This window comes from Pundamilia nyererei, unplaced genomic scaffold, assembly GCF_000239375.1.
Source record: "Pundamilia nyererei isolate P.nyererei 1_Seehausen unplaced genomic scaffold, PunNye1.0 scaffold00150, whole genome shotgun sequence".
NCBI classification, from domain to species: Eukaryota; Metazoa; Chordata; class Actinopteri; order Cichliformes; family Cichlidae; genus Pundamilia; species Pundamilia nyererei.
This window is the reverse complement of record NW_005187551.1, coordinates 514,325-526,554: the sequence shown is the minus strand read 5'-3', so window position 1 is coordinate 526,554 and position 12,230 is coordinate 514,325. Positions and strand designations below refer to the sequence as shown.

The 12,230-nt window shown below is 38.8% G+C and overlaps 1 protein-coding gene across 1 annotated transcript in view; it reads left to right on the top strand.

Moving 5' to 3' along the window:
* Window positions 1-9,385: 9,385 nt before the first annotated feature.
* olfm3a (olfactomedin 3a) overlaps window positions 9,386-12,230 on the top strand; it is a 25,239-nt gene continuing 22,394 nt past the window's right edge. Inside the window, exon 1 of the mRNA XM_005744879.1 lies at window positions 9,386-9,639. Coding sequence (XP_005744936.1) covers window positions 9,520-9,639 — 120 coding nt within the window. The 5' untranslated portion in view covers window positions 9,386-9,519. The remainder of the gene's footprint in view (window positions 9,640-12,230) is intronic.

Genomic DNA, 12,230 nt, shown 5'->3' with positions numbered 1-12,230 from the left:
ATTATTCCTCAAAAATACAACTTGCCTAATAATTCTGCACTCCCTGTATAACCTTCTCATTTGTCATTATTGCCCCAGAATTCTGAGTAATTTTGATGTTAGTCCTGAGAACTAATCCTGATAATGCTGAACTGTTTATTAACTTACATTAGCTAGTTAACTGGCAACTTTGGCCTGAAAATGAAGAAATTCCTCATCCACGTTACTGACACATCCTGATGTGATACATATAACTGCATATACGTTTGTACACTTTGATGACAGAGTAACCGGAGAGACTTTAAAAGATGTGGCATATATAAACATCGCCAAAGTGGAAATCTGGCAGGCATGTCACTGTTTTTAGTGGTTAAAATACTGCAACAGTCCCAGAGGTGAATTTACAAGTGAATATTGTCAGTGTGCAATTAATAAAGTCTATAAAGAATTTGCAGTTTGTTCTCACATATGTGTTGGAACAGTGGATTGCCCACCAGGGCTCCGCACTGGAACTGCAGTTGTGACTTTAAAATAACCTTGTATGATGTCACAGTGGCTTCATCCACCACTTTAATACTATACTCATATTCAGAGCCTTCACTGTATCCATTGTATATGTATACATATATTGGCAGATCACTGGTAAAGTTATTGTCTCATCAAGAATGTGGTTTTGGCATCATCCCATAAAACCCAGTATTGTACGGTGGATAACTGCCACAAACTGGTGCTGTAGTAATGTGCACTCCTGTATTAACAGTGTGCTTGTCACTCATTGCACATCAGAAGAAAGGTTATACTTAAATGTACACATCAAATAAATAAATTCAATATTTATTTCATTTTCTAAGTTTTGAAATAATAACTAGCAAAATGTTTAATCGCTAAAAGACAGCCTCGGTATAACTCCACTCAAAGTTATTTGCTTTTTGGACCCTGCAGCTCTGCAAAATGAAAAAAGACCCCTCCCAATGAACTGCTGTTTCTGCCTCACTATTTTTTCCTGTACCAACAAATACCACTTGATGTTGCTGAGCAACTAATGCCAGAAAAGAGGAAGCAAGCATATGAAAAAGGAATAGCACAGCAGAGGAAATGACAGTAAAAGGATAGCAAAGCAATAGCATATAAGGTTTTTAGATGAGCACAGCAAAAGGAATGCAATTCCTGCAAAATGGTAGGGTGAGAACAGAAGAAAGGGGAAATAGAGGAAGGAGTAAAAGAACAATTTGGGGAAAAAAAGGATATTGGTCTATTAAGCTTTGGCATGAAAAACACAATTCACATGCATACTCACTTTTTGTAGCTTTCAGAGCTATGGATGGTGCACTAATGTCTGCCTGTGTGATGTTTCTGGTAAGAAAAGAAGAGAGTCTTGACAAACTGAAGAGGATGTAAGAAGCATTGTAAGTTTTAATGCTTTTCTCAAATAGGGTATAGAGCACCAAATGCTAAACATGCAGTGCTGAGCAAGTCTTGAGCTAACCTATTTTCTTTATATTTTTATAGAGTTTGCATGTTTTATAATGAGCTTGAAAGTCAACTTTCTTCTTCAACACATCCTGGATTCTCCTAGGCAAGCTTTCTTGTACTCTCTTTAAGTAGTCTTCAGGAATAGCTCTCCAACATAGAAGGACAACCGAACCTCTTTTGTGCCTTTTGTTCTATTTTCTGTCGAGATTATCCCACATTGCTTCAACAATTACAAGATCCAGGCTCAAGTTTTCAGGTTATGGGTCTTCAGGAATTACCTTGTTGGCGAAAAACTGCTATTTTATGCCTGTTAACTGTGTTAGTTTTGATATATTTCATATATATGTAACATATATTAGTATTAACTGTACACACACTTAAGTAGCATCTTTATTGTGGAAAGTTATTTAAAGAAAATCAGTTTATTCCTTATTTCCTCTGATTGGAGATAAACACCTTTAATCAGCTTACAGTGTTTATGCTTGTGTGACATCAATCATGTTACAGAAAAGAACTTCAGCAATTCAAGTGTAAAACTAAAACTAAAGTGTAAAACAGAGTGCCCCCTGGTGACTCAGATGTCCCCCTGATTTGCACAAGTGCTGCTCTTGTGTTACCTTTCACTAAAAGAACACAAGACCCCTATAGATAGAGTTGGATGTCTCGAGACCGGTCTTGGTCTCGGTCTTGGTCTCGATACCCTCTGGTCTTGGTCTTGTCTTGGTCTCGATACCCTCTGGTCTTGGTCTTGTCTTGGTCTCGATACCCTCTGGTCTTGGTCTTGTCTTGGTCTTGGATTAGGCGGTCTTGACTACAAGTCTACCTATAGCTCTATGAGATATCTCGAAACATTTTTATTTTTCATTAATGTGAACAAACACTTTTTTCTGACAGACACTTGTCATGGACAGGCTGTCTACGTCTTTTAAACCAGACTGGAGAAATCCATGGAGGCACATTGTTTTTATGGTATAAATTGGATGCAAAGCACTTTTTTTTCAAATATTATGTCACTGTTGCCACTATGATGACAACAAGTTAAAATGTTGCATTGCACAGTAGAACTCTATAACTCCTTTGCATGAAGCAGCACATCATGCTTCGTGGTATGCTTCATCTCTCATGGGTGACTCAGTTTAACAACCACTCATTGATTTCTTGAAAACACATTCACAGGTTCACAGGTGATGAATCCTACAGCCTTTACTGCTCTGCTGACCTTTCCTTTGGCTTCACCATGAGCTTTATGTTATCAGTGGATTAAAGTTACTTATTTCAATTATTAGTCATGTTCATATGGAATCCACACATCGCTTTTGGTGCTTTTTTCAAACTTTTTGTATAAACTGTAATGAAACTTGCCTTGATGAGTAACGAACCTATCTCAAACATATCTTTCACAATTCTTTCACTGCAGTAGAGATCTGGTGCCATGAAATATCAGACACAAAGGATCTATAAAACTGCGGCTCTTATTGTCTCTGTACCATTATATACTTTACATGCCCCGATCATACCGCTGTGCCCTGCTTTGGAGTGTCTGATTTTTGGAAGTGAGACTGGCAGCTTCAGCTTGAACAAGGTAAGTACTAAACAGTTAAAAACACCGTCGACATCAGTGTTTATCTAACAGCCATGCTGCTACTTCAAATATCTGGAGGCTTTACAGATACCTAGTACCTCAGAAAAAACAGTCCATGCTGGAGTGAAAACGTGCCCATACTAAGATGTGTCCATGTGAACTGCTCACACTTTCTTTGGACTTGGTGTGTTCTTATCATCCACGGCTTAACTATCTTTAAAAGTCGGCCCTTCCATGCCTTGCTAAAGTTCAAGAGTCCCCTTCTGAACAAAACCACTGGGAAAACAAAACAAAAAAACCCACTGTGGCTGCTGGTAAATCTTGTTTACTGAGACTCTGACTGGCCAGCTCCCCAGACTACTTATTAGATGCCCTACAAAGAAAACTAATGTAGATGAACATACACACACACACACACGCATTCACACACAAACATTTATCCCTCAGTGATGCATTAACCTTTAACCTCAGCTTACATCTGGTAAGCACACAGACATATGTGCAAACATTTCAGCTAATGTGAAATAACACTAATGGTGTCTCATACACCAGCTAAACGGCTGATACATTATGGACGTCTGTACTTCTGTGTTTTGCTGATGACCTTTGATAAGTCCAAAATAGAACTGAAGACCACAGGGAGATGAGAAGCAAAGAGAGTGTGAGACTGAGCTGTTTCAAGGTGTAAAAAACAGCGATCGAAGCTTCGAATTAGCAAAACAAATAGCACTATTCAGAGATGGAGCAATGAATGACGCAAAAGCATTGTACATAGATGTGTGTTAACAGCTTTGCACATGACAAACAGCAGAGCCTGGAGTTCCCAAACACAATCTTCTTAAAGAATATAGAAATAAGCCCATTGCTCTCCGAGCAGTAGCAGGTCTGTTTAATTTTAATTACTCGAACTTAACCGTCTGAACCGGCTCTGTTCTTGCTCCATTAAGACTCCATTATACTGGTGGGAACAGGCATCGCATCACTTCTGGTATTTCTTTTCTGTTCAACTACAGATTTAATTCCTTTAATTGTCCCAGGAAAAAAAAACTAGAGGTCGCATTTAATTAAGATGCAAACACGGATGCAAGCTGCTTTTCCTTTCACTGTCAGTGTTTCTTCATTTAAAAAAGAAGGGCTGAGAAAGTCTTTGTGGGGCTCATTGGTAAGCAGTGTTTATGGTGGTGTAGAGAAAACTGCTTCACTCCCCATTGCTGTAAAACTATGACCAACATTTCTGTCTGCTACTGAAGGAACACTGTGCTGCAGTCTGAATACAGCAAACCACCGGGAACAGCAGACTGCTGAAAAACATCCTTTAAGGAACTATAAGGAATTAGAAGTAAAATATGAGGGGGTGAATAAGCAAAGGCCGCAAAGCACAATGCTAATCTGATCTCACCTGGTGTAATCGAATTGGTTTGCTGGGGAAAACATTATCCAGACTTGTTCATGGTAAAGGTTTTACACATTTATTCTAAGAGCATTTGGGGGCATCACGAGTGAACCAGACACAAGCTTAGTGTCCACCTATGGTGTGTCCTAACTGTTTTGTTTTAAAAGCTTTATAAAGAGCCAATTAATATTTAACCTTTCATATTCCCGATGTTTGCACTTGATGAAGGTGGTTTCAGTTAGTATGGACTTCTCACTTCTTTGAACTACCTTCAAACTACCCTCAAATTACTATATTCCCCTGGAGATCTCAATGCTTTATTGCCTTTTTACCTTTTTTGGGTGCTATCTGTTTAAGTTGTCCTGTTGCTTTTGCCTGCTCAGTGTGTTTTATAAATGTTTTTGTTTCTTTCTTTCAGGTAAAACTTCTGAAAACTAGAGTTTAATTTTAATGACACTGCCTCAGAGTATAAAAATGTAATATTTACAGCTTAAAATTAGATTTTTTGTTTTGTCTTGTCTTTTAGGCACGTTTAATAATATAATTCAGAAGTAAAACTATTTTTTCTGGTATTTTTGAAATCTCACTTTGGCATGAGGATAAGGAAACTAAAGTGTGTCTTATCCAGAGAGCTCAAGATTTTGCTTGAATGTTACTGTTGACTAAATCTGGGGGTGTTTTTTCCAGGTGAAAATAACAATAATAGCTTTTTTAAGGCTTAGAGCTTGGGAAGTGAATGAAGAATGTTTTCTTCTTTTTATAGAGCTCCTTCTATATATGTAAATACATATTAAGATGGGTGAAAGAAAGATAAGGTTGAATTGCATGTCTGTTTGATCTGTGTAGCAAATTAATCAACATGACCTTATTTTAATCATCATGTACATTAGCCATAATCCTCTGCACAATTCTACTTAGCTACCCCGTAATTCGTAGTAGCATGAATAATAATAACACGATATTGGATGTGGCTTATTTGAATGAATTTCAGAATTAAACATTTCATCAGCTACACCAGCATCTACTGAACTGCATTCTGAGTAGGACAAACTGGAGATTTAAGTTAATTTTTTAAGGATAGACTGACCCAGTACAGATGAAGAGGAAAGGTGACCAATCAAAGTTGGCTGGGATCAACATTTCTAGCACAGAAATAATGTTGAGGCATCAACCAATCATAAGTCCCTGTGTTTACACAGTGTAACACTGCGCATCATTGCACAGTGGCAACAGTGTCACTGGTGACACTTTGTCTTTACTGTATGTCACTTTTTCTATTGTGCTTTCATCCTGGCGGCTCTTTGATGCTCAAAGCGAGCATGTCAACATGCTTATGTTACATCATCTCTAATTTATATAGATAGCTATAAGATTATATTCCATTATATTTATCATCCCACTTTCGAGTGTTAGCACACCAAGAGGAGTCAATTACCTCTAATTACATAGTGATGTGAATGCCATTTTTATGCCATAAAACTGTGATGCTGCTAATAATTATACATGGCTGAAGTTATTACAATTTTTCTAGAGGCAATATGCAAATTCTGTGTGAATTCAATGTAATGCTTTTCTAGTCTTACTCTCTACTCAAATTGTTTTAGATCACAAGTCTAGACGCTATACACTAGGACTTTATCCACCTCTCATCCATTACCTAACAGGAGTCACTGTTTACCCTTTCCGTGTCTTTGGACTGTAGGAGGAAACCCATATAAACAACTAGAAACAGGTAGAAAATGCTGACTACACACAGAGAGGACAATTGAAACTGGAAGCTATGAGGTCAAAGTGCTAACCACTGCACCACCGTTACAATGCCCAGAAGTCTGTAATACTTTGTCTAATCTAAAGATAACATGGACGTGAAGGTTAAACCAAAGCAAAAGCCAGGGTATCACTAAAGTATTTAGCATTCATCACATGTGGACCATGAATGTTTGTGCAAGATTTCATGGAAATCCATCCACGAAATACGTATTAAGATCGGTCTAAGAAAGATAAGGTTGAATTGCATGTCTGTTTGATCTGTGTTGCAGCTGAATCAAAATAACCTTATTTTAATCATCATGTGCATGTACATTAGCCATAATCCTCCTTATTTAAAGGTTAAAGTTTGTACAAGTTCAAGTACAAATGTATTAAAGCATTGAACTGATGACCCTGTGAAGAACATTTTACTGATTTATGCTTTTAGTTTGCTTCAAAGTATGCTTCAGCATTCTCACCATGATCTCCAATTCATAAAATAGCAAGGATGAACTTTTCACTTTTAGTGCTTTGCTTTTTGAAATATTTATCTTAACGTGGGGAGCTGCAAACGTAGAAAGTGAGTGTGTGTATCTGCTTCAATAAAAAAATAAGAAATTTAGAAACTTGAGAACAGAGCTCAAAAGCTTTCAAACATCCTGAAGAATAAAGGATGCTCGTAACAACCGGCTTGTTGTCTAGAAACATAGATCAGTGTAAGACAGTGAAGAGCGAGAGAAGCAGTCTGGATAGACTGAGACTGACAGAACTCAACGAGAACCCCCAACACAGTGTCACAAACCAGATGACCAGATCATCAACAGCCCTGCTGACTACCACTGCCAGCATGGCATTATATTGCTGCTTTCCTCTCATCACTGTACCCTGCACCAGCATCTCATCTCCCTACTGCTGCTTCAGTTATGAATATCTCAGACATGATATATTCGTGAAACTATATGAATGTAACCACAGAGCTGTGCAGTAACCAACTTTGTAAATAAAAATCTCTCAGCCCAGGTTTTAAATAAGAGTCATAAAGAAACAGAGGCCCTCATCTTCTCAAGAAAATGTAAGGAACCACAGTCTATTCTCAATGATGGCTTTTTATTATTACAAAGCCTGTTTTGCATCTGCTATTTCCTCCCCTAAAGTTTAGTATATCATATAAATGCATGAGGTGGGAGAAAAACACCTTCTTAGGCCGGAAAAGCTATTTTGCATCAAGTAGATATACTCTTTTAGCAAAGTCTGAGCCACAGTCTTACAGCCAACACAATACATATCTATTCCAGCATGATTTTTTATACATATATTTTAAGTGTGTGAGTCCCAGCTCTCAAGTATGATACCTGAACCAAAAGAACAGAAGTAGACAGTATGGACCAATACTAAGCTTCTCTTTATATATAAAAATAATTTGCATTATTATTTGTCCTGATGGCATTTAGGTAACCAGTATGGAGACATACTGGTGATACTGGTTAGTACTCATAAACAAATTCTCTGATGTTATGTATAATGAGTGTTTCAAAACACTCTTAAAACACCTTTTTTCTTAAAACACTGTTTCAAGTCAAATTAAATGGGTATTTTCTCATTGAAATCGCTCTTGCTCAAGAGCTATTTTCTAGTAAATCTCCCATTTTACTTTTCTAGTAAAGTGGGAATTTGTTATTTGAACATACAGTTATGTGAAAAAGAAAGTTTTCACAGGAGTTTTATGCATTATTGTGAAAAAGTAAATGCACCCTTGCTCTTTCCATAGTAATTAAAAGTCGCATCAAGTTGCAACCAGGTTCTGTTAATTAAATGCATTTGATTATTTGATCATCAGCAAGTGTGAGCACCTTTTGTTCGTTGGTCTGGAGCATGGAGTGTGTTAAAACAACACCACAATGTTCCCAGGAGTGGACATGCCAGCAATTCTAGCCCAAAGTCAGACCGTGTAGTGTTCTAAATCCAAGAGCTACAGCTCAGATGCTACAGGCATCAGTTAGCATGTTAAACATTAAAGATCATGACAAAAATATTAGAAAAAGACTGAATGGCTTGCTTAGGAGGGTTTCCATGTGAAAGCTTCTTCTTTCTAACAAGAGGATTGTAGGTTTGCAAAGTTACATCTGAACAACCCACAAAAGAATGACCTTTGGACAGACCAGACCAAAGCAGAGATGTTTAGCCGTAATGCATAGCACCATAATTACATATTACACAAACACCCAGCACCAAGTGCCACGCACCAGGTAAAGGGTTGATCATTTGGGTGTGTTTTTGCAGCTGCAGGACCCAGGTACTCTGCAGCCATTGAGTTGACCAGGAACTTCTTTTTATGTCAAAGTATTCTAATGTCAAATGTGAAGCCATCTGTCCAACAGCTAAAGCTTAGCCCAAATTGGGTCATGCTACAGGACAATGATTCCAAGCACAGTATCTACACAAAAATGGCTGCAAAGGAGAACTGAGGTGCTGCAATGTTCCAATGCTCAATAATGTTGTAAAGAACAGTGGACCAAAATCCCCCCACAATGATGATATAGACTATGATTACTTAAAGCTGTTGTTGCTATGAGTGATTCTAAATCATCGGGTGTACTTAGATTCTCACAGGACTTCACGGAGTCCAGTAAAAACTTTCTTTTTCACTCATAATCCTCCATCCACTATATCCACAGATCTCTAGCTGAACCACATGTGTACAGATTCAGTGCACTGTACCTGAAATATTTAGATATTCAACATGGACAGATTTCTCCATTTACTGTTAAAGCTTCTCTCTCTGTCTCATCAGTTCAGTCGTGCATGTGCACTGCTTTCCTCAGCTTTTTATTTGTATTTAATTTCGCGTTTTTCCTTTCAACAAGTGCGCTGTGCACCACAACTGCATTTCCATATATACAGTATATCCTACTGAACAATCATTCCCCCATCATTACTAAACTGATAAACCATTACCTCTTCAGCATTCGGATAATGATCTCACACCTGAAGCCCCCTGTCCCACAATGGCCTCATTAGCCATTTAAGACATTATCTGCGTGAAGGTTGTGTAAATGAAAAATGTGGTCGCTTTTCACAAGGCATTCAGCACAGGCAGATAGATAGAAGTGCAGTCACATGGTTGGAGCGCCTCCCCTGCAGCTTGCTGGAACTGAAATATTTGAATATTTCCCCCTGTCTCAAAACTTTTTTTTTCCTCGGCACTGCCCTCAGTCGGAGCGCTGTGTGTGATGTCGCTGAACGCGTGGTTGCAGTGCCGCGGTCGGAGCGCTCTCTCTGCGGTTCCACAGCAATAAAAAAAAGAAAGAAAAACGCGTGAGGTGAACAAAAGGACAGGAGCTCCATGATAAAGGACTGTATCTTGGAGAAAAGTGGCTGGCCGGAGCCCGTCAGCATGCGGGTCCTGTTGAGCGTCCTGTACCCGGTCCTTTCCCTCACCATCTTCGGATTGTATCCCTCTATGGTGAGTTTGATTTTTTGACACTTGTTCCGTTACAGAGCGAGGATGTCGTTTTCCGCGCACTAGCCTGCTAAGGGGTGAGGATGCACAACCTGTAGTTTCTCCACAGTAACCCTCGCACTGATAGATGCCACAGTTTGTTCTATGATGGTATGCCCAACTTCGCTCTAAAGTCGCAGTGCTTTAACGGGATTTAATGAGGTTCACGAATGTGCAGGAAGTACAGCACGTCGGTTTGGGTTTGGTGCGCATAGCTGCCCTTATTTCCATGAAAACTTTGAATAAATATAATGCCTGGAGCCATTCTCTAAAATGTAAACTGAAGCCGTCCCACATTTTTTCTAAATGCAGTGCTAGTTAGTAGAAAATGCGTTATTACCAAATACACCGTGCGTTCTTTTCTTTCTTTTTTTAAATTCACCTGGGTCTGTTTTCCCAATAAGCCAAAAAAACGGCCACGTAGTTAATTTGTTCAATTTCTTTATGAAAATAAAAGGAAATCATTCTTTTGTGAATAATACATTTTGGTTCGTCACCCATCTTGGCCACTTGTGGATGTCATTTCGTTTGAAAGCTGAACAGGTTGTAATGCAGTTGTGAGAGAAGGTGCACAGCATTTCACCGTAAGCTATGGGCTGTTTCCTGTCTAATAGATGTGAAGCTTCAGCCCTAAGCCACCATCCGTGCCCTATATGGTGAATACTTCAGCAGCAAAATCCTCCACAAAGGAGCGTCTCGCTCTTTTGTCAGTGACGCTGTTTCTGTCAGGATTTGTTGGTTTGTCTTTGCGTTTAACCTTCAGAAAATTGGAGGAAAGTAGAATTTCAAGTGTAGTTTTTTTGCTCAAAAATTCAAGTCTGAAGCTCAGTTTATCGAGCTCAAGGTTTTCTGTGGAGCTGTCCACTCTGTGGTGCTGAAAGTGTGGTTCTTCCCAACTGGAAAACCAGAAAATCGACTTCATCCAACATTTGTATGCAGTTTCCAAAAGCGCAATAAGAACACTCTATGCTTTATTCATAGGGGTGAGTTCCTTGATCCTTTACTAGTCTTGGAACAATTAGGTGATTAATCAATTAGCGCACAGACAGAAAATGAATAGGTGGCAGTTTTTTTAATGAGTTCATTCTTTATGTCATCAAGATGACAATGTCTCCTGCATATACGTCCTCAAAATACTGCCTCCTTTTTCTCCTTCACATGATTTCCTGATTCCTCTGTTCTTCATCTCTAACTTTTATCTGTATACTTTCTAAGTTAATCAGTTGATTAGCTCATCCCTGCTATATACTGCATGTGTTTTCATTATTTCATCTGTAAATCTGCTCGTTGGTATTCTCTCTATATTTTAGACGTTTTTTCTGCAAAGGCAGTTGTGGTTTCCTCTGACTATCATTCAGTTCGCTCTCTATCTTTTATCTCTTTGTGATTAAATCGATGAATACACCGTTGCCATTGAGGAATGTGAGATATTGTGCTTGATCAAGAGCTGCATGCAAATTGCTTGCATGGCCCCAAAGGCCTTTCAGCTTCAGTGTTTAAAAATGATCTGGAAAGGGAAACCTTTTATGGTATTACACTAAGCTGGAAATTATTAAGCTGTCACTCACATGCTTTCAGACCTTATACATAATGCTTTCTTCAGTGTAGTAAGTGGTGGCAGCTGTTACTTCTTGGCATTTAAGTTTATTTGTTCATTCTGCCTTCATTACCCCTCAAATGTTCAGTTGGGCAACTTGAAAATAACCTTTTACAAACCAGACCTTGGACAAAGAGGCTAGAACTAAGGCTAATGGTATGAATTTTCCTTTGTTGCGGAGTGGCACAATCTGGTTTGGCAGATATTACCTCTGCAGTGTAGACAATGGATCCCTAAAGAGCTTTTGTGAGAAAATGAAATATTTGCATAGTGTAGTTTTCCCTTATGGTCTGTGCCAGCCGGGTAATTACACAGTGGCTGCTAACGGCACAGTGTTACTCTCATTATGATCAAAATGATGACTGGGATTTGTGTTTTATGATTACACGTGATAGTCTGCACCCAGAGGACGTATCGATTGAAGAAGAACGAGAGACGTAATTGACCTGAAGAGTCTGACATCAGTCCTGATGCCAAAAATTCAACTGCCCACTTCAAATTCAACACCCGTATCTTTCCTCATAGTCCAAGCTAATAGCAGCAATTTTGTCTATAAATAATCACACAGTGCTTTTATGTAAGGTGTTACGTGTTAACATGTTTTAGCGAGTGCTTAACACGATAGGCTTTTTTTTTCACGGCGAGGCTTAAAGTAATCAATGACTGACACGTCTTTTGCGACAAAAGGGGCAATGCTGTTTCCTGTGGAAAGTTTTTTCTTGGTGAGACAAAAACAGCAAATCCCTCTCAGTTTCCTTAGAATAATTAATTCTTCTTTGGATATAAATGACAAATGATGTGCACGACTGCACCAAACATAACTGGTGTGAATAATGTGAATTATTCTGGGGATTTTGTTACAACACCAGTGGGATGGAGCTTTGTGTAGGCACTTGCCCTCTCTGGTAGCCATTGTGAGTAGGTGGCAGGCAGGAGTACACAACCTGCAGGAACGCAC